General features: G+C 45.6%; 1 protein-coding gene across 2 annotated transcripts in view; it reads left to right on the top strand.

The window, feature by feature from the left end:
- The first annotated feature begins 1,154 nt into the window (after positions 1 to 1,154).
- Exph5 (exophilin 5) overlaps positions 1,155 to 20,389 on the top strand; it is a 49,724-nt gene continuing 30,489 nt past the window's right edge. The window contains exons 1-2 of one of the 2 annotated variants that reach the window (XM_048343789.1): positions 1,268 to 1,334; positions 16,788 to 16,904. Coding sequence is in view for 1 of the 2 variants with exons in the window: in XM_048343788.1 (XP_048199745.1) it covers positions 1,216 to 1,334 (119 nt within the window). In the remaining variant the exon portion in view is untranslated. Of the gene's footprint in view, positions 1,335 to 16,787; positions 16,905 to 20,389 lie in introns of both variants that reach the window. The other variant, XM_048343788.1, reaches the window with a different exon arrangement.

Below are 20,389 nucleotides of genomic sequence, written 5' to 3'. Positions count from 1 at the left end.
GGGAATGTGGCTCAGTGGTAGCGTGCTTGCCTAGCAAGCATGAAGCCCTGGGTTCAATTCCTCAGTACCACATAAACAGAAAAAGCCAGAAGTGGTGCTGTGTTGCTCAAGTGGTAGAGTGCTAGCCTGAGTAAAAGAAGCCTCAGGGACAGTGCCCAGGCCCTGAGTCCAGGACTGGCAGAGAGAGAGCGAGAGAGCGAGAGAGAGAGAGAGAGAGCACTTTTGTGTAGGAAGTAAAAATCTCTTTCATGGTTTCTGAAAGGACCTATAGATAGGTATGTGTCTATGTATTTGGAATTTACATATATACATTCTATCGTAGCATATTGACTTTCCAGGAAGAACTATTTCTGTGGTTTCATGGAATTGTATTTCAGTTTAGTCGGAGGTGCTTTCTAACATCCTGTGCCTTTGGGACTGTCTTCTAAAATACCATATACAGGTGTTTTCTGTTGTTGTCTTTGGCTTCCAAAGCCTTAGAATGTCTTTTGAGGCCAGTGGGGGTGGGGTCAGGACGAGAGATGGGAAGTTTGGCAAAGAATTCATTTCCAAGGGTCAGCCAGATCAGTCCCCAAGTGACTGTCTGAGTTTGGTCCTCGCTAGTCTTTCAAATAGTGTCACCCTTCCCTTGGCTCTGAAGCTACTACCTGTCATTCTATTTCCAGTGAGTTCTCAATTATCGAGGAAGAGAGGATTAGCTAAGAATCTCCTTTACATTCTTTCTCCTAGCCAAGCTCCAGTTCTTAGCGCACACAACAATCGCCAAAGCAAACACTTGGGGGCCCACCCTTAACCCTGGGAGATCTCACGGGGAGACAGAGTTATGTTGGCTTGTTTGCCTACCAAGTCACCTAGGGGGTGGAGGGGGGAGGAGCCAGGGCAGAGCCCGCCCCCCTCGAAATGGGATTGGCTCCTCCTCTCCCTTTAGTCATTCCCTTTGCATTTCGGTTGGACAGGTTGGAGGGGGGGTGGGCGGGGGCGGGGAGAACCTGTCATTAAGGTGTTGTCAAAATGAGCCAGTCGGTGTGGGCCGTGCCCTAGGTCTGTGGCTTTAGATTCTCAAAGGAGGCGGGCTTGTTGTTGGCGATGGGATCAAGTTCGCCAAACTAGTCCTGTCTCTGGTGTGTGTGTGGTGGGGGGGGGGGGGGGATAATAATAATGCCGTGGTAACAGGAGGCGCCCTGGAGCTGGAACCTCACTCACTGAGAGGAGAACATGATGGAAGTTCCTCAGGGGTTTGATTTCAGTTTCCTCAACGAGGAAGAAGCCAGGACGATCCTCCGGGTGCTGGAGAGAAACGAGGCGCTCCAGCGGGCGGAGAAGGACAGGATCAGGTACACGGCGAGGTGCCTGCCTGGGCCCCTGGGCCAGCCCCAGGGATGGGGGCGCGGATCCCCTTGCTTGGGGTGCTGGTGCACCTGCTGGGACTGTGGAGCGCGGGGGGGGGGGGGGTAGGGGGGGGAGGGAGTATACTTGCAGTGAGTTTCCCAGGATATCTACCTGGTGGCCTCTCCAGACACCGCATCCCAGCCCTGCGGGGTTGTGATCCTGGGGTTCCCCCAACCCCCCCCCCCCCGCCCCGGGCACTGGCGCGTTCTTCTACCATTGGGTCCCGCAGCTGTGCGGGGCTCCCCGGCTCTGCCCGGTGCGGTAGAGGAGGACGGGAGGTCTAGAATCCCCTAGACGACCTATCCCGGACCTGTGCCATTTCAGGCACGTGAACTAGGGTGGGGACACACCAATTGCAGCTGCTTGTGTCACCCACTCACCCCAAGGGCGGATGCGGGGTGAACTTCCCTGAAAGAACTGTGTGTGTTTGAATGGGACCTGGGCACAGGATGGGCGAGAGTGGGTTGGGTCCTGCGGTGTGTGGTGTTGTGAGGAGGAAGTTTCTATGGAATTCCACCCCCCGACCTTCCCATAGGCTTGGTTGAAGGTGAGCCAGGAGTTACCAGCGAATGAAATTCAGAGATAATTACCTTGTGGTGTAAATGAACCAGTTTTTCGGCTGGGCAACTGTGCGAGATGGTCATGGTAGGTATGAAAGGGATTCTCGCCTATGTTGGAATGGACCCGTGGTTAAATAGCCTTGTCCAGTTCCGTGTGGAAGGGAATTCGGGGTGTGACTCTCAGGTCACAGTGTGTTGGTGGCCTGAGAATTTAGAAAGCTGTTCCCTTGTCCTCCGATGCGTGGCCCTGTGAGTTTCTGGCTCTCAGTTTATTTCCAGGTAACCCTGGCTACCTGTCCCTCCCAACCCCAAACCCTTCTGACTTTGTTCAGACCTTCAAACTGGGGGACCCATTTTGTAGACAGAATTACAAAACACCAAGCTGAAAGCCCCATCTTCAAGCCTCTCCCCTAGACATGACCTGAGGGGAGGAATGAAATTTGAGGTTCCAGGATGTGGGTTTCACACCACTGTGCCTTAAAAAAAGAAAAAAAAAGACATTGTCATTTCCCCCTAAATAGTATAAAGAGAGTTTTGCTGACAGAAGTGTGTCCACTCTTGTGTGTGTATCTACATGTGTGCAGTTGCACACCCACTGTGGATGAACTCTAGAACTGTGTGTGGAGTTCAGCTTCAACACATGTGTGTTCACTAAAACTGTTGGTGTCCATGTGTCTTATTGAAAGCATTTCTTGTCTCTGAAGAGGGTGGGGCTTAAGTGGCCCATAGTAAATCTGGGGAAAATGAGGAGCAGAATTAAGAAGTAAAAAGGAGGCATTCATTTCAGATGCTACCGACTTGGCTCATCAATGGTAGTCTTAGAAGTAGTGATACAATGTACACTCAAGGGAATCTCGGTATTTATATCTGACCTCAGATCTCAGCCTCCTCAGTAGCTAGGATTACAGGCATGGCCCACCAGTGTCCATCCTCCATTGACTTTAGAGGGAGCTTGATCTATAGATAGATAGATAGATAGATAGATAGATAGATAGATAGATAGATAGATCGCAAAACTAGGTATTAGAAGGAGCGCTCAAACATGTTTTCTGATGCTCATGTTCTCAGTGAAGCATCAACAGGAAGAGCCACGATGCTAAAACAACCAAAACGGTAGCTATTCAACTATTAAAATAGTTATCTAAATGATCTGAAAAATGTCAACATAAAAATACTTGAAGGAGGAGCTGAGGATATGGCCTAGTGGCAAGAGAGCTTGCCTCCCATACATGAAGACCTAGGTTCGATTCCCCAGCACCACGTATACGGAAAACAGCCAGAAGGGGCTCTGTGACTCAGGTGGCAGAGTGCTAGCCTTGAGAGGGAAGAAGCCAGGGACAGTGCTCAGTCCCTGAGTCCAAGGCCCAGGACTGGCCAAAAAAAAAAGAAAAAATACTTGAAGGAAAGTAGATGGTTGGATCAAATACTCAAAGCAATGATTCCTAGCATTTTCTGTAGTCCTGGTTAATTCTTGGTTCCCTCTGTCAAACACCCATATCTGTTAGAACATCTCTGTGGGACCTCACTAGTCACCTGCTTCAGGCCGACATGCATGGGTCTTAACAAACAGTGGCCTGGAGAAGAGACCTGAAAGAACAAATTCAAGAGTGACATTTTAGGAGATGGCTCATTAGGCCTGTCTGAAAGACTCAGGGGTGGGAGGTGTGTATGTGTGTGTGTGTGTGTGTGTGTGTGTGTGTGTGTGTTCACTATATTGAGACAATATAGATCCCAGACAATAAGGGATGCAAAGGGAGAGTTTGAAAAGTTAGCTACTTGAGGAATATCTGTTTAATTCAATTGTATGTGATAAGCTTAAGGACAACTAAGTGCCGTACAGTTAGCAGCCTAGGATTGCATCGTTACACAGGAATAGAGACAGACATTAAAGCTGTGAGAGTAATTGTGCTCACCATGCAATCCTACCCAAAGAAATGTTCCTAAGCCCGCAGAACTTTCGCCTGAGCTCCATGCTGGATTTCTATGGCTCTTGCTTACTGGGAAACTATTTGCATTAAGTATACTCATCTTGTTAATAGAGAGTTCTTTTCACTAAGATCCAAGTTGATAAATAGACAAAAGATAGAAATAACTCATTAATAGTGTAAGACAGCCTACTAGTAAACAAAATAGAAAAGTAAGTGTTCACCCTCAGAGTCATAAGTGGAAATTAATCTCATGATACCATGTTACCCCTTTAATGATAACAGAAAAGACTTCTGGTGGGAAGCAAGTGAAATGGATACATTCTGCATGTTGTTAGTCATGCAAGTTGCCTATAAAGCTCTTAGTGAGCATGTGACAGTATTTAGAAAGGTAGGCCTTGGCCTTGGCCTAGTTATGGAATTCTTGGATATCTCTCATTAGTAAGAGACTGAGGTAGAGGAGATGGCCACACCAACATTTATTAAGTGCTGCCTTTTGATTTAATGATAGTAATTATTGTGGTAATAATAGCAGCTAGCATTTATTAGGCCCTTACTGTATACTGGGCACTGTACTGAGCATGTTATGCAAAGTTAACCCTTCTACTAACTTTGTCAGGCACATTCTTTCATTCTCATGGAGAAGGGCATAACTTAGAAAGTTTGAGTGTCTTGTTGAAATTCAAGAGTAGAGACAGATTTCAAATCCAGGTCTAGCAGAAAATTATTTCAGTTCTTTACAATAATATATCAGTGTAATTATTAATAATACTTATTTATAAGTATTTAGATACTGTATTTTAGATACTCTTGATAACTCTTTTTTTTGCCAGTCTTGGGGCTTGAACTCCGGGCCTGGGCACTGTCCCTGAGCTTCTTTTGCTCAAGGCTAGCACTCTACCACTTGAGCCACAGCGCCACTTCCAGCCTTTTCTGTTTATGTGGTGCTAGAGAATTGAACCCAGGGTTTCATGCATGCTGCACAAGCACTCTACCCCTAAGCCACCTTCTCAGCCCAAGATACTACTAAAACCTTTTTACAGAAGGGAAAATATTTTTTATTGTTTTTTTGAGACAAGGCCTGACCTCAAACTAATGATACTCCTGCCTATACCTCCAGAGTACTAAGACTGCAGGCAGGCCTGGTAGAAAAATGACATTTAGCAAGGTTAAGTGCAAATTACCCAGGGTCACACAGTTTCCAAATAGCAGAACTAGAATTTAACCCAATATCTCTCTGGAAACAGAGAATACAATTGTAGGTATGAATGTGCCCAACTAAAAGTTGGGGCTATTATTATGAAAGAAAATGACCTGGTGGGTAGTGAGGGAATCTGGAGCATCAGCGTGTATAGGAAAAATTCTGACCACCATTTATAGCTCAAAAAAATGTATGTATAAGCTGGTAATTGTATCTTACACTAGTAATCTCAACACTTGAGAGGCAGGGGCAGGAGGATCAAAATTTTAAAGCCAGCCTAGAATACATAGCAAGTTCTTATCTCAAAAAAATTGTATATATGCATTTTATTTTATTTGTCAATCATGGGGCTTGAACTCATGGGCCTGGACGCTGTCCCTGGGCTCTTTTGCTCTAGGCCAGCACTCTACTATTTTTAGCCACAGCTCCACTTCTGGTTTTTGAGTGGTTAATTGGAGATGAGAGACTTACAAAGACTTTTCTTTCCAGGCTGGCTTCGAACTGCTGTCCTCAGAACGCAGCCTCCTGAGTAGCTAGGGTTACAATCCTGAGCCACTGGCACTTAGCTTCTCCTTTCTTCCTTCTTTCCTTCCTTCCTTCTTCCTTTCTTCCTTCCCTCCTGTCTGTCTTATTTTGTCTTTTCTTTTCTTTTTGCCAGTCCTGGGGCTTGAACTCAGGGCCTGGGCACTGTCTGTGAGATTCTTTGTGCTCAAGGCTAATGCTCTATCACTTGAGCCACAGCTCCACTTCCGACTTTTTCTGAGTAGTTAATTGGGGATAAGAGTCTCAAGGTCTTTTCTTCCCAGGCTGTCTTCTGTGATCCACAGATCTCAGCCTCCTGAGTAGCTAGGATTACAGGCGTGAGCCACCAGATCCCAGCTCAATGTCTGGCTTATATATGCACTTTATAAGGACATATTCCAAGATGTTAAAAGAGTTATCGCTGAGGAATGATAGTTAATGGAATTGGAACTCTTATATTGCTATTTTATTTTTTATATTTATCATGTTATAAAAATAATTATGGTAGTTTCTTTTGATAGAACAGATGTGCAGGCTGCATGGCAATTTTTGTGTTCACAAATATTTGTCTTATGAAATAATTTTGTTGTTGTTGGTGGTGGTGGTTGGTTGTGTATCTTAAACTCAGGACTTGGATGCTGTTCCTAAGCTCTTTCACTCAAGGCTAGCACTCTACCATGTTGAGCCACTTCTGGTTTTCTGGTGGTTAATTGCAGATAAGAGTCTCCTGGACTTTCTTACCTGGGCTGGCTTCAAACCTTGATCCTCAGATCTCAGCTTCCTGAGAAGCTATGTATGATTACAGGTGTGAGTCACCAGTACCTGGCAAAATAATTTTTTTAAACTATGTCTAAGAGTTTCTCCTATTCTTTATAATGTCAGTGTACACATGGGTATGTTGGCATGCGGTGAATAGTACATCAATCTTGATTCTTTGTGACCAAAGCTTCCCTTGCCTTGTAAGGAATACAAAAGGAAAAAAACATCCTAGAACACCACGTAAAGAACAAAGGGAGGTCAGGTCCAAGCTAGTCAGAAAATACATTCCTTCCTCATCAGCACAAATGACTTGAAAACTAAGAACCAGGAGAAGGTCAAAGGAAGGTCAGCTTAAGGTCAGAGCAAACATGTTTTCCTTCTTAGTTAGCACAGAGTGTCTTAAAACTGGCAAGCGATGGCTCAGGGCTTCCCTGAAGCTCAGTCTTTCACACAAGTACATGAATTCCCTTCCTTCAAGTCTATTCTGAAGTTGGTTGTTCACAGGTAGTGATATTGGACAGCATAGGCTCACCTGCTCCTCCTTCTTGGGCATGGTTCCTTGTTGACACTGCCAACAGCTCCATGAAAAGGTGGTACTGCCCCTGTTAACCGACCTCAAGAACGAAGTGAGCTTCCACATTCTATTGTCTTAGCTAATCAATGATGAAAGAAGAAATTGAGAGATAGTGTGGTCAAAACCCCCTCCTCTAGCTAAACTTTGTGGTGTGTGTGTGTGTGTGTGTGTGTGTGTGTGTGTGCGTGTGTGTGTGTGTGTGTACCAGGGCTTGCACTCAAGGCCTGGGTTCTGTCCTTAACTTTATTGAATAAGACTAGTGCTCCATCACTTGAACCATAGCTCCATTTCTGGCTTTTTTTTGGCTGGTTAATTGGGGATGAGAGTTTCATAGACTTTCCTGCCTGGGCTGGCTTCAAACCACAATCCTCAGATCTCAGCCCCCTGAGTAGCTAGGATTAGAGGCATGAACCACAAACACTTGGCAAGGATTGTTTGTTTTCTTACTGTTAATGTGTGTGTGTGTGGTACCTGGGTTTGAATTTAAAGCATCATGCCTATTAGACACTATACTACTTACCCATCCTGCCAGTCCTTTTGTCTTGATTTTTCTTTTCTTTGTTTCTTTTGTACAGGTCCTGGGGCTTAAACTCAGGGCCTGGAGCTGTCCCCAGCCTCTTTTGCTCAAGGCTAGCACTCTACTACTTGAGACAAAGCTCTACTTCTGGCTTTTTCTGAATAGTTTGTTGGAGATAAGAATCTCACAGATTTGGGCTGGGGATATAGCCTAGTGGCAAGAGTGCTTGCCTCGTATACATGAAGCCCTGGGTTCGATTCCCCAGCACCACATATACAGAAAACGACCAGAAGTGGCGCTGTGACTCAAGTGGCAGAGTGCTAGCCTTGAGCAAAAAGAAGCCAGGGACAGTGCTCAGGCCCTGAGTCCAAGGCCCAGGACTGGCAAAAAAAAAAAAAAAAAGAATCTCACAGATTTTCCTGTGAGAGATCTTTGTACTGTGATCCTCAGATCTCAGCCTCCTAAGTAGCTAGGATTCCTGGCATGAGCACCCAGCACTCAGCTTGTGTTGATTATTTTTAAGATAGGATTCTTTGGGCTGGAAGTGCCATTTCCAGTAATTTGCCAAAATGAGGAACACAAAGGGAAAGAGGAGACGTATCGGATACATATTCTCTAGGCCCCTCAAGGGAATGGGGACTCTTCTATAAGAAATGCCCCACACATGTTACCATGGCAAAACTGGACGGGTCTTCAGTGTTACCCAGCATGCTGTTGGCATTGTTGTGAACAAGCAAGTTAAGGGCAAGATTCTTGTCAAGAGGATTAATGTGTGTGTTGAGCATATTAGGCACACTAAGAGAGGAGATAGCTTCCTGCAAGGAGTGAAGGAAAATGACCAGGACAAGAAGAAAGACAAAGAGAAAGGCACCTGGGCTCAACTGAAGTGCCAGCCTGCTTTGCCCAGGGAAACACGCTTTGAGAGAACCACAGAAAAGGAGCCTGCACTAATGGAACCTATTCCCGATGAACTCATGGCCTAAGGGATATTAAAAAAAATAATAAAAGGCAATAAAGATAGGGTCTCAGTTTATGCAAGTTAGACTATGATTCTCTCAGCTATGTACTTCCCTGCTCAGCTGGGATGATAGGTGCTAGCCACCATGCTCAGTCATTGGTTGAGATGGAGTCTCACAATCTTTTGTGCCTCGACTGGCCTCAAACCATGATACTCCAAATCTCTGCCTCTCAGTGATTAGTGGAGTCAGGCACTATGCCTGTTGATAGAAGTCCTTTGTAAAATGTAGGTTTGGCAAATGTTTTCTTCCCATTGATCTCTTTTCAGGGCACATTCTCCTTTGATCCAATCCAACCTATCAATCTTTTCTTTTACAAATTATGGTTTGGAGAGTGTGCTGAAAACATTGCCTAACCCCAAGAATAAGAAGGAGATTGTAGGAAGAGGCTTTTGTAAGAAAATAAGTGATTGAACTCCTACACTAATGCAATTAGAGGATTGCCTCTCAGTTTCCTGCTTGTTCCTCTTCCTACTTCCTAAGCCAGGCAGGTCATTCATCCTGAAGGGTCTATCAAGTGACCTGATTGTCCTCTAGTTCCATGTCTTTTTTTTTTTTTTTTGCCAGTCCTGGGGCTTGAACTCAGGGCCTGAGCACTGTCCCTGGCTTCCTTTTTGCTCAAGGCTAGCACTCTGCCACTTGAGCCACAGCGCCACTTCTGGCCATTTTCCATATATGTGGTGCTGGGGAACCGAACCCAGGGCTTCATGTATACAAGGCAAGCACTCTTGCCACTAGGCCATATCCCAGCCCCTAGTTCCGTGTCTTCTGGTACTTTGATAGGATGATAGATTGCTGCAGGGAGGGAGTTGTGTGCATGGCTTCCTCCCCTGAAGCAGGTCTTATAAAGCTGAATTTCTCTTCCTCAAGGCTAGTCATAGAAACTCCAATCCAGCCACCAGCACACCGTCACCCTGCCTTGGAGCTGCAGTGCAGAGGAGAAATTCTCTGACTATCTGGCCTGATAGCAGATGCTAGATCTTTAACTTCTCAAGAAATGCTGAAGAACCTGAACTAACAGGCCTGGCTGGTCACCACCCAGTCTGTTAGCATTAGGGTTTTGTCCAGTCCCATTTCATCATGGTTGATCACCCTTTGATCATGCCTAGGTAATAGTCTCCCTAAAAACCCACATGGGTGAGGTTTAGAGAGTTTCCACAAAGGAGAACGGGTAGAGGCTCCTGAAGGAGACATCTAGAGGCCACACACAGACTCTGCGTAGCTTGCCCTCTCCATACTGCTTCCTCTGTAGCCTTTGTTCTTTAAAAATAAGCCAGCAAGTGTGTTTTCCTAAGTTCAACGAGCCACTTGATCCAATTAATGGAACCTGAGAAGTGAACTGTAGGAGCCCTAAATTATAACTGGTGGGTCTGAAGCACAAGTACAACAACATAAAGCCCGTGACTGGCCCAGTGGGGGCCTTCCTGGAGCCGAGCCAGAGCTGTGGATGGAATGACATTTCCAGGCAGGTAGCAGAGGATGCAACTCTTGCTTGATGGTGGGGAGAAGTCCCCACACAATCTGTGATCACTCACCAAGGTCTTCTGTGCAGACTGCAGCACCAAAGTGTTTTTCCTACAGAAGCAGAGTCCATTTGTAACTTAGCACACCATGAATGGGCTGCTCAAGGACTTAGTCATGTGGATAAACAGTAAGCATGGTGACTGCACAAGTAGCCAAACAAACAAGCAGAAAAAACCCTGAACATTTCCTACTCTGGGAGAGCCAGGTCCGCTTCTTAGGAGCTCATGGTCTATATAGAAAGCAGAAACTGCTCGGTGTATAAACTAGCAAGCAGTGCAGTGAATCAGTGAGACCATGACAAAGGAACGCAGAGAACAATCAGGGTTCAGTGAGACACCCCAGGAACTGGCAGTAGCAGGAAGCCCCCAGCACTCCTAGACTAGAAGTAGTGGTGTGCTGGTACCTTGGAAAAAAAGAAGGGAGAAAATGCTTGGCAGCATGGAGTTTCCTCAAAAACCTAAATATAGAACTACCCTATGATCCAGCAATCCCACTCCTGGACATTTGTCCAAGAGAACACAAACATGTACAGCCACCAGTACAACCATGTTCCTTGCTGACACTATTCACCATAGCCAAGATAGGGAATCAGCCCATCAGCCTGGCACCAGTGGCTCACACTCGTAAATCCTAGCTACTCAGGAGGCTGAGATCTGAGGATGGCAGTTAGAAGCCAGCCAGGGTAAAAAGTTCCTGTGAGACTCTTATCTCTAAATCACCACTCAAAAAACCCGAATTGGCGCTGTGGCTCAAGTGTATAGCGCTAGCACAAAGAGGCTCAGGGCCAGTGCCCAGGCCTTGAGTTCAAACCCTACAACCAACAACAACAAAGGAAATGGGATATATATTTATACACAATGGAATTTTACTTATCTATTGGAATGACATTGTAACATTCACAAGGAAATGGAAAGACGGGAAAAGTTATATTAAGTGAAGTAAGCCAGACCCAGTGAAACAAAGGTTGGATGGTTGCCTTCATTTGTAGTAAATAGAATGTGCCTATAAATCTATATGTAAACACGGGTGACATGCAAGTGGTGACAAATGAATTAACTTGAAATATCATAGACTCTATGGAGAGTTTAAATACTATAATCGTTTAGAAAGATGAAGTCAAAGCCCCACAAAATAAGCACCAGGAAATGGGTAGATCCACGAGGGGATTGGAGTCCAGGGGAGTTGGGTAGACAAATGAAGGGGAGAAGAGGGGGAGAATGCAGTCAAGGATTCACTGTATACACCACAAAATTAAGAAAAATAAGGGAAGGGGAGGGAGGCAGGGTGGTGAGAATGTTCATATCATATTCAACTTGATTCATCTTTTGTATCATGTTAGAAAAGCAATTCAAATCTACCTGTCTGGAGTTAAATTCAGTTTTGAAGGAGTTTTGTTTGTTTTTCTTTGCCAGTCCTGGGGCTTGGATTCAGGGCCTGAGCACTGTCCCTGGCTTCTTTTTGCTCAAGGCTAGCACTCTGCCACTTGAGCCACAGCACCACTTCTGGCCTTGTCTGTTTAGGTGGTACTGACGCTAATGTATAATTAGGGGACCCTATCCAGACCCCCTGAGCACCTGGACACTGTACTTCACCTGTTCTGTGTTTCCCACACCCCTTTCTTTGCATAAATTGAGGGATTGTTGACCTCAAAAAAAAAAAAAAAAAAAGCCCACGGTTGGGAGAAAAGCCTGGTAGGACTATGATTGGCAGGAATGGGAGAGACCTGGTTTCTAGTACTTTCTTTAACTGCTTGGATGAACCAAGGAGAACCTTCTGCCCCTGGAGCTGTTTATCTAGCAACTGGAAAAATCTACTTTGCTTCTCCTGTTTTTTATTCTATTTTACCCCCCGCCCCCTGCGTGTAAGATCTTAACCTCACACGGCAGCCTCGCAGAGCCCTGGTGTGGTTGGCACTGGTGTTGACTGGTTGTGCCTCTTGCTCTTTCCTCTCAGGGGCATGAAGGAATACCACAGGGGCTTCGGTGGGTGTTAACCTGTTGGCTGGATTGCAACACTTGTTACTTGAGCTTGGACTTTGCAGTTCTTCAGGATCTTTGGGCCTAACTAAGAGTGCTTGCTGAAAGCTGTTCCCTTGGTAGTAGTGGCTACAGGTGTTTTACTCAAGGCACAGAAAGGGTTAACGTATGTTGGTGTGAAGTAGGATTCGGGCAATGGCCCCATTTTCCCATGCCAAAGTGTATAAGGACGAATATGGCCAGCTCTGTCTCTCCTCTCTCTGGTATTTCCAGGTTTTTCTTCCTTGGTGAGGACATCAGTTTCCGGCCCCAGAGAAGACAACAGGACAGGCCAATAAATTACATCATGTCTGTCCACAGCTGTTTAACTGCGTGGCCATTGCCATCTAGGCAAAAGTCTTTGAAAGTTTACGAGTCCCGTCCTCCCCCCAGGGCAGTGTCTCCACCTTCAAAGCCACAGGGACCCCACCCTCCCCCAGTTCTGCTGAGCTCCGTCCTGGCTCCCTCCCTGGTTTCATTCCATTTCCCCACGTGGCAACTTCTAAAGCATTGTTCTGGCTGCCCAGAGCCTTAAGAGAGTTCAGAAAGAGAATAGGACACAGAAATAACATTCTTTCTGTCTTCAATGATTCACATATGTCTAAAAACCATTTTACAAATGCTGTAAATGATATAATTACCAAACAGTGCCCCTGAACAAGTGATGATTTTATCATTCAAGTGGCCCAGGTACTTTTCTATTGATGGCTTACCTGAGTGCTATCTCTGAGTTCCTGCAGCCTCCATCCCCAAAAGATGAACATTCTATACTTCCAATGGCAGGCTATTGCTGAATGTAAACCTGATGCTGACTTCTTGGACTTGAATCTCCCTGTCTTCCTGGGAGGCAAGTCAAATTTTCTCCTCAGATGTCTGGCTCTGGCTGCAGTCTGGATCAGGGGAGAGTTGTGTAGAGAGGCCTAAAGTGTCTCTCAGAGTTCTTGTATTGGGAATTGAATCCTCAGTACAATAAGGCTGGGAGGCAGGGCCTAACTAGAGGTGGTTGGGTCGTTACTGCTCTGCCCTCCTGGATGTGTTCATGACGTTATTACAGGAGCCAGTTAATGCAGAGAGAGGGCTTGTGAGGAAAGCTAGTTTGGCCCCTCTCGTTTGCTTGCTATCTTGCCTTTCTGCCTTCCACCATGACACAGCATGAACTACTTGCTAGATGCTAATGTCTCGGACTTTCCAGCCTCCCAAACCCTGAGAAATAGGGTTTTTGCTTTATGTTTGCCAGCTGTACTAATCCAGGGACCGTGACTAGTGATGAGGAGAAGATAAGAGACTGAAGAAACAGTGGGTGGTTGGCAGCAGGAAAAAGGCAAAAGGACACTCGGTGTAAAGGTAGTATAAGGAGCTTGTGGTATTTCCAGGAAGCTGGGGGCTCCAGATGGACTCTCCGCTCTGAGTCTACTAGGTGGCCATTTATTTGAATACTACAGGATGTCAAGCCCTATACCACCTTGGAACCATTTGGAAGCGCTCTCTCTCTCTCTCTCTCTCTCTCTCTCTCTCTCTCTCTCTCTCTCTCTCTCTCTCTCTGTGTGTGTGTCTGCCTCTTCCACTCTCTCTCTCTGTCTCTCTCAGTCTCTCTCTCTAGCTGTGGGGACTAACTCGGGACTTCTGCACTTGCTAGGCTAGCCCTCCATTACTTGAGACATGCCTGCAGCCCTTTAGCGTTTAGTTTGTTTTTCAGATAAGTCTAACACTTTTGCCCAGGCCAGCCTTAAATCTCAGTCCTTCTGCTTCTGCCTCCCAAGTACCAGGCATGTACCACAATGCCAGGCCTTAGACATATAATTGAGGTAAGATCCTAGGCCTGTGACCAGTGTTAGGCACGCGAGGAAGAGTGGGGAGATTTCACAACAGAGTTCTAGCAAGGGAACTTGGATCTGTTCCCCGGCTCCAGATGGCCTGGGGAGAGGCTGGGCACAGCTACCTGACAACTAGTACACCATGGCCAGCAGCCGCCAGACAGCAGGTGCCCAGCACACCAGAGGAAAATGCAGGTCCTTCATTTCCTTCCTTTTGTCTTTGGACTTTGGTCCAGAATGTTATCTCTTACTCCTCTTCTAAGCAAAAATAGTAAAGGCTAACTGACTAGGAAGGAAGGAGGAAGGAAGGAAGGAAGGAAGGAAGGAAGGAAGGAAGGAAGGAAGGAAGGAAGGAAGATACTTGTTTCCCAGTTTCTCTTCCTTGATCAGCAGCAAGCTGGCTTTTCAGAAACGGTGGCCCCTTGGGTTTGGGATCAGAAGAATGCCTCATCTTTTGTGAGTGTATGTGTGTATGTATGTGTATGGGGGTGTCTCTCACTTCAATGTGTCATGTTAGCCCACAATGGGGTGCTGGGAATCTTGGGTTTGAATCTTGTCCAGAATCCTTGAGGAAAGTAACTGAGGAAAACTCAGGCCCTTTTCTGAGCATTCTATGTCCTACAGCAAAGGCTGAATGGCAGTTTGAGATCTTTCTTGGTTTGTATATTGGTTCTGTGTGTAATGGAAGGGCACGAAAGTCTCTAATTGCAACATTAAACTCCTTCAAAACTGGGGCTGGGAATGTGGCTTAGTGGTAGAATACTTGCCTTGCATGCATGAAGCCCTGGGTTCGATTCCTCAGTACCACCTAAACAGAAAAGGCCAGAAGCAGCGTTGTGGCTCAAGTGGCAGAGTGCTAGCCTTGAGCAAAGAGAAGCCAGGGACTGCGCTCAGGCCTTGAGTCCAAGCCCCAGGACTGGCAAAGAAAAACAAACAAAACTCCTTCAAAACTGAATCTAACTCCAGACAGGTAGATTTGAATTGATTTTCTAACATGATACAAAAGACGAATCAAGTTGAATATGATACTTGTAGATTTCAATGACTATAATGTGGTCTGGTAAGCTTTCTGCCTAATGAAAACAGACCAGAAATAATCATACTCACTCAAAAAATGAGTCTGAAGTTACCTAGAAGCCTCTTTTATTTTCCTTAAAAAGAATGTACTAGAAGCTGGGTACCAGCTACTGAGAAGGCTGAGACCTGAGATTGGTGACTCGAAGCCAGCCCCAGCAGATAAATCTGAGAGTCTCTTACCTCCAATTAATCAGCAAAAAAAAAGCTGGAACCAAAGGTGTGGCTCAAGTTCTAGAGCACTAGGCATGAGCAATAAATAAATAAACAAAAAAAATAGCCGAGCAAGACCCAGAGTTCAAGCCCCAGTACTGGCACACACACACACAATGTAGTCCATATTTGAGCGTACAGTTGTACCTTGTTAGTCTATATTACAAGCAGAATGGAGGATGTGGTCAGCATGTAGGATGTAGCTGCCTCTGGAGGGAAGCCATGAATAACGTAATAAATGCATCCTGGGCGTTGAGCTCATGCTCTTTGTCTATGGATCAGAACTTTATTGGCGCTTGCCTGCCTTGCACTTCTAGAAGCTTCCTTCAACCTTGCACATTCAGTTCTCAGCTCAGAGCTGCGTCGGCACTCTTGTAGAATCCTCACATTTAGTCTGCGGGTTTCAGTGGAAGATTTCTGAGCATCTGTATAAAGACGTATTGTTCTTGGCCCTTACCGGGGGCCCAGAGCTTGGCCTCGGCCAAGGCTGAGAACCTTGTCTGGCCTTGCACTGTGATCTTCCAATCCCAGCCTCCTAGGTGGCTAAGATTCTAAGCATGCCCCACCAATACCTGGCTGAAAAGTTGCTGTGTTTTTTTTCCAGTCACTTATGGGGCTTGAACTCGGGACCTGGGCACCATCCCTGAGCTTTTTCCACTCAAAACTAGTGCTCTACCACTTTGAGCCACAGTGCCATGTCCAGATTTCTGGTGGTTAATTGAAGATAAGAGCCTCGTGGACTTTCCTGCCTGGGCTGGCTTTTGAACAATCCTCCCATCTCAGGCTACTGAGTAGCTGGGATTATAGGCATGAGCTACCCAGTACCCAGCAAAAAGTCACTTTTTATTCCCATTTCTAATTTCTGTGCAGCGTCAGATCATACAGATGTCAAACACAGACTGAGTTGCTTCCCCAGTGATGGAAACTTATTCATTATCCCCAAAGTTGGGCAAATGTTGATTGATTGACCACCAGCCAGGGACCCGGTAGACCCTGGGACTACCAAGTGAATAAGGTACTGTTCAGTCCTCCAGGAGCTGACAGCCTGGTGAGGCATCCAGACAGCCCACAGTGAGTCATTTGGTATAATTTGGTAAATAATGGTGCTGATACTGGGACCTGTCTGCTCTAGTTGAGGTGATAAGCATTGATAAAAAGACAGAAAAATCTAGGAACATGGAGGAGGCTACAGAGGAATGGACTTGAACTCCAAGTCTGACCTTGAGCTACTATTTCCCAGGTACTTCCTTGAGGACCACTAGCTATGAGCTGAATGAGTATGATACTCACACATCTTTGTACTTAGATCATTTGTGTTTTCCCTCTGTTAGGACCTTGCATTATGTGAAAAATAAACATTCAGGAAGGTTACCACGGCCCATTTGTTTAATATAGAAAAGATTGTCTTTTATCTGAGAGTGAGCGGTCTCCATCACAAGCCATTCAAGGCGTTTCAGTGGGCTTCATTGTTTAGCTTGGCTCAAAGGCCGCTTCCATTGTTTTGGGGCTGCCCATTGAGTTCTAAAGATTCTCTATAGTTGTTGCTTGCTATGTGCTTTCCCCCTTTCTCCTCATCTGAGCTTCTCTTCTCCTAAAACTTCCCCCTGTGGTTTAGCTTTGCCATTATCAAACTTTCAATACTTTGGCTTGCTTTTCCTAATCCCTGTTTCTCCTTGTGTCTTAGCTTTAGGGCCCGAGCCAAAAATCAAGCTGTGATGTCAAGGGCAAAGGCTCTGAAATAACCATCTTTTCCGAGGAGCCCCTGGGAGAGGAGAGGCTAGGCTTTGATTGTAAACCTGCAGTAATTCCACTGGCTTTTTCTTCCCTATCCTCTGCCTCCTACTGGTTGAGTGAACTCACGCATGTCTTCAAACTTTGCCCTGGGAGTGAGCACTGTAAGAAATCTGTATCCCAAAGTATCACCTTACTGGAGCAGGAAAGCCAAAGGACAGCACTTATTCAACATGGTGAGTCTGCTCTGTGGATTCACAGTTTCAAAAAATCCTGCGTGGAGGGGCTGGGGATATAGCCTAGTGGCAAGAGTGCCTGCCTCGGATACACGAGGCCCTAGGTTCGATTCCCCAGCACCACATATACAGAAAACGGCCAGAAGCGGCGCTGTGGCTCAAGCGGCAGAATGCTAGCCTTGAGCGGGAAGAAGCCAGGGACAGTGCTCAGGCCCTGAGTCCAAGGCCCAGGACTGGCCAAAAAAAAAAAAATCCTGCGTGGACTTACTGATCCATTCTTCATTATGCACTTGCTGTATGTTTCAGCTCTAACTCAGGATACAGTTCCTGGCCCATGCCTTCTTCCATTTGTACTTGTTGGTGTGTGGTTCTTGCTGGGTACTAGGAAATCAAAATACATCTGATTTCTGGCATAGGAAGACAAATGTGAAGGCTGCTCTGATGCATAAAGACACACAGGTACAAACCTGGACACAATTCACCATAATTCAAAGCTTCATTTGGGACTAGCTGGTGATTAAACCTGGAAGGCGAGGGTAGAGAGAGGGATCTGGGGATGATAGGCCAGAGGTTCTCAAGCTTAGAGCAAGATGGTTAATAGGGATCAGAATGCTGAGGCTGCCTGGAAGATAGAACAAGAGGTAACACGATAGTCAGTACAGGAAGGTCAGCTGTGAAAGGAAAATACTAGATGTATAGAAGGTGAGGAAGTAAGGCAAGGAGAGGGCAAAGATTGGTGAAAAGAAAAAGAGAAATGAGGATAGCCCAAAACAAACAAACAAATAACCCAAATTGACCTGATAAGGAGCACAATTTGGGGAAATATTTGCTACTTCATCCATAACAACATGGAAACAGTTAATTCCTGCCTTCTGGGATAGGGACTGGTTTGCTGGAATTTTGTGTCTTTCGCCACTCTCTCTTCAAGGATATTTGAACTACTTTGCCAACTCTGTAACTGTTTAACTTTACTCATGTGGGTGGTTAAGAGAACTCGGGATTTAGAATCAGAGCCTGGAGCTCACACCCTCATTCAAGGTCTCCAGTCTTCCTGGTCTGCCTGGTTTCTGTGTCCTCTCTGTAAATGAGGACCTGAGGCCTTACAATGAGGATTGCAGGTCATCGGCTTGAACTCAGGATATGAGCTCTGTCTTTGAGCTTCTTTTGCTCAAGGCTAGCGCTCTATCATTTTGAGCCAGTGCTCCACTTCTAATTCTTTTGGTAGTTAGTTGGTGATAAGAGTCTCACAGACTTTCCTGCCTGGGCTGGCTTTGAACTGCAATCCTCAAATCTCAGCCTCTTAAGTAGCTAGGGTTATAGGTGTAAGCCACTGACTCCAGGCTATAATGGGGATTCTTAATAATGACAGCAAAATTCTAAAGATAGAAGGAACTCAGTGAGTATCTCCTGCCATTAATAATCTCTTCTAGTTACTAGTTCATCTGCCGACAAGATCAAACAGATTGCACCTTGAGGTCCTTGTCAGCTTTATAACTTTTCCCATTTTTGTGTTACTTAGTAATACTGACATTTTTGCTTTATTTTTAACAGCAATACACTTTCGATGAGAGGATATCTTTAAGATAATCTCATCTGTATTCATTTTTTGTTGAATATAAAGAACAACTCCCAAACTTAAAAGGTTTTAAATAATTTCTTTCCTTTTTTTGCCAGTCCTGGGGCTTGAACTCAGGGCCTGAGCACTGTCCCTGGCTTCTTTTTGCTCAAGGCTAGCACTCTATCACTTGAGCCACAGTGCCACCTCTGGTTTTTTCTGTATATGTGGTGCTGAGGAATCAAACCCAGGGCTTCCTGCATGCTAGGAAAGCACTCTACCACAAGGCCACATTCCCAGCCCCTAAATAATTTCTTATTCATTAGTTTATGATTCTGTGGAACAGCTGTTTGGGCTGAGTTCATCTGGAGGGATTGCTTGAGACCTTTCATTTGGCCCCAGTCATTTGAGGGGTAAGTTGGAATCAGACAATCTAAATGGCTTCTCTCTCTCCCTCTCCCTCTCCTTCTTCCCCTCACAAACAGAGCCTAAGTCTCTGTACACAGTAGTTTCAATTGCCTCTTAGAAGACCTTCAAGATCTCTTGAGGCCTGGTTTCAGAAGTTTCAGTTTCACTGTATTCTGTTGGCATCAGCAAGCGCAAGGCCAACCCAAACTCTGGAGAGCGATGGAAGAGACCCTTCTGCTTACTGGGAGGAGAGACAAGGTCACATTGCCAATGGAAGACAGGGGTTGTCGATACCTTCTTTACAAACAGTCTACAGATGGTCTAGGCCTCTAGCAAATGAGAAAAGTCAATCCAAGCAAGTGAACTATTTGGCCAAAACTTCTGTATAGAAACGAACCCTAGCTTTATAGTCTTTCTAGTCTCTAGTAGTCAATTATGAATGGCCAGAATTGGATGAACAGGGAACAAGGAGTTAGCGCCAAGAATTGAGAAATAAAGAGACAACTAGCATTTATCGAGCACATTCAATGCTTAGTGCATAGTTAGTCATGGAAGTACAGGGGGGGAAAGGCTGGCTCAGAATAAAGATAAACAAGGAAAGGTGACTAGAAAAGGTCACTGGGGCTCAATCAGGAAAGACACATCAGAAGACCAGAGAGATGGCATTCATAGCTCAAGGCAGGGACATAAAACAAAACTAAATCCAGCTCAGGGTGAGGAGTGGCATGTGGAAGAGGTGCTAGCACCAAGTCCTAAACCACACAGGGTGGAGGAAGTCTCGTGCAAATGGGTACTGAAGGCCAGACCCAGCAAGCTAAGACCTGACTTCATTTTGTGCAGTTGATCAGCCTGAGGGTAAAACAAATTAGAACTGTAGACAACAGTCCCTTGTGATATGTTGAGTCAAGCTGGACTAATTAAGCAGACAAGCTGTGCACTAGTCATTTGCCTAGATGTATGTCATTTGCAACTCCAAGGCTCTTCTCATTGGCTGAGGTAGACTGCACATGCTAATTGGACGGTGAGAATGTAGCAACTCAGTGCACAATAAGGAAGAGTCTTGTGCAGGCCAGTTTTTAAAAATCTCAACAGAGGGACTGGGAATATGGCCTAGTGGTAGTGTGCTTGCCTTGTATACATGAAGCCCCGGGTTTAATTCCTCAGCACCATATATATAGAAAAAGCCAGAAGTGGCGCTGTGGCTCAAGAGGTACAGTGCTAGCCTTGAGCAAAAAGAAGCCAGGGACAGTGCTCAGGCCCTGAGTTCAAGAGCAGAAAAAAAAGTCTCAATAGATTTCTACTTCTAAACAAATCCTACCTGTCACAAAAATGGGCTAGTGGAGATAAAAATACTAC

This window comes from Perognathus longimembris, chromosome 3, assembly GCF_023159225.1.
Source record: "Perognathus longimembris pacificus isolate PPM17 chromosome 3, ASM2315922v1, whole genome shotgun sequence".
NCBI lineage: Eukaryota > Metazoa > Chordata > Mammalia > Rodentia > Heteromyidae > Perognathus > Perognathus longimembris.
This window is presented reverse-complemented; position numbering and strand designations above follow the sequence as displayed.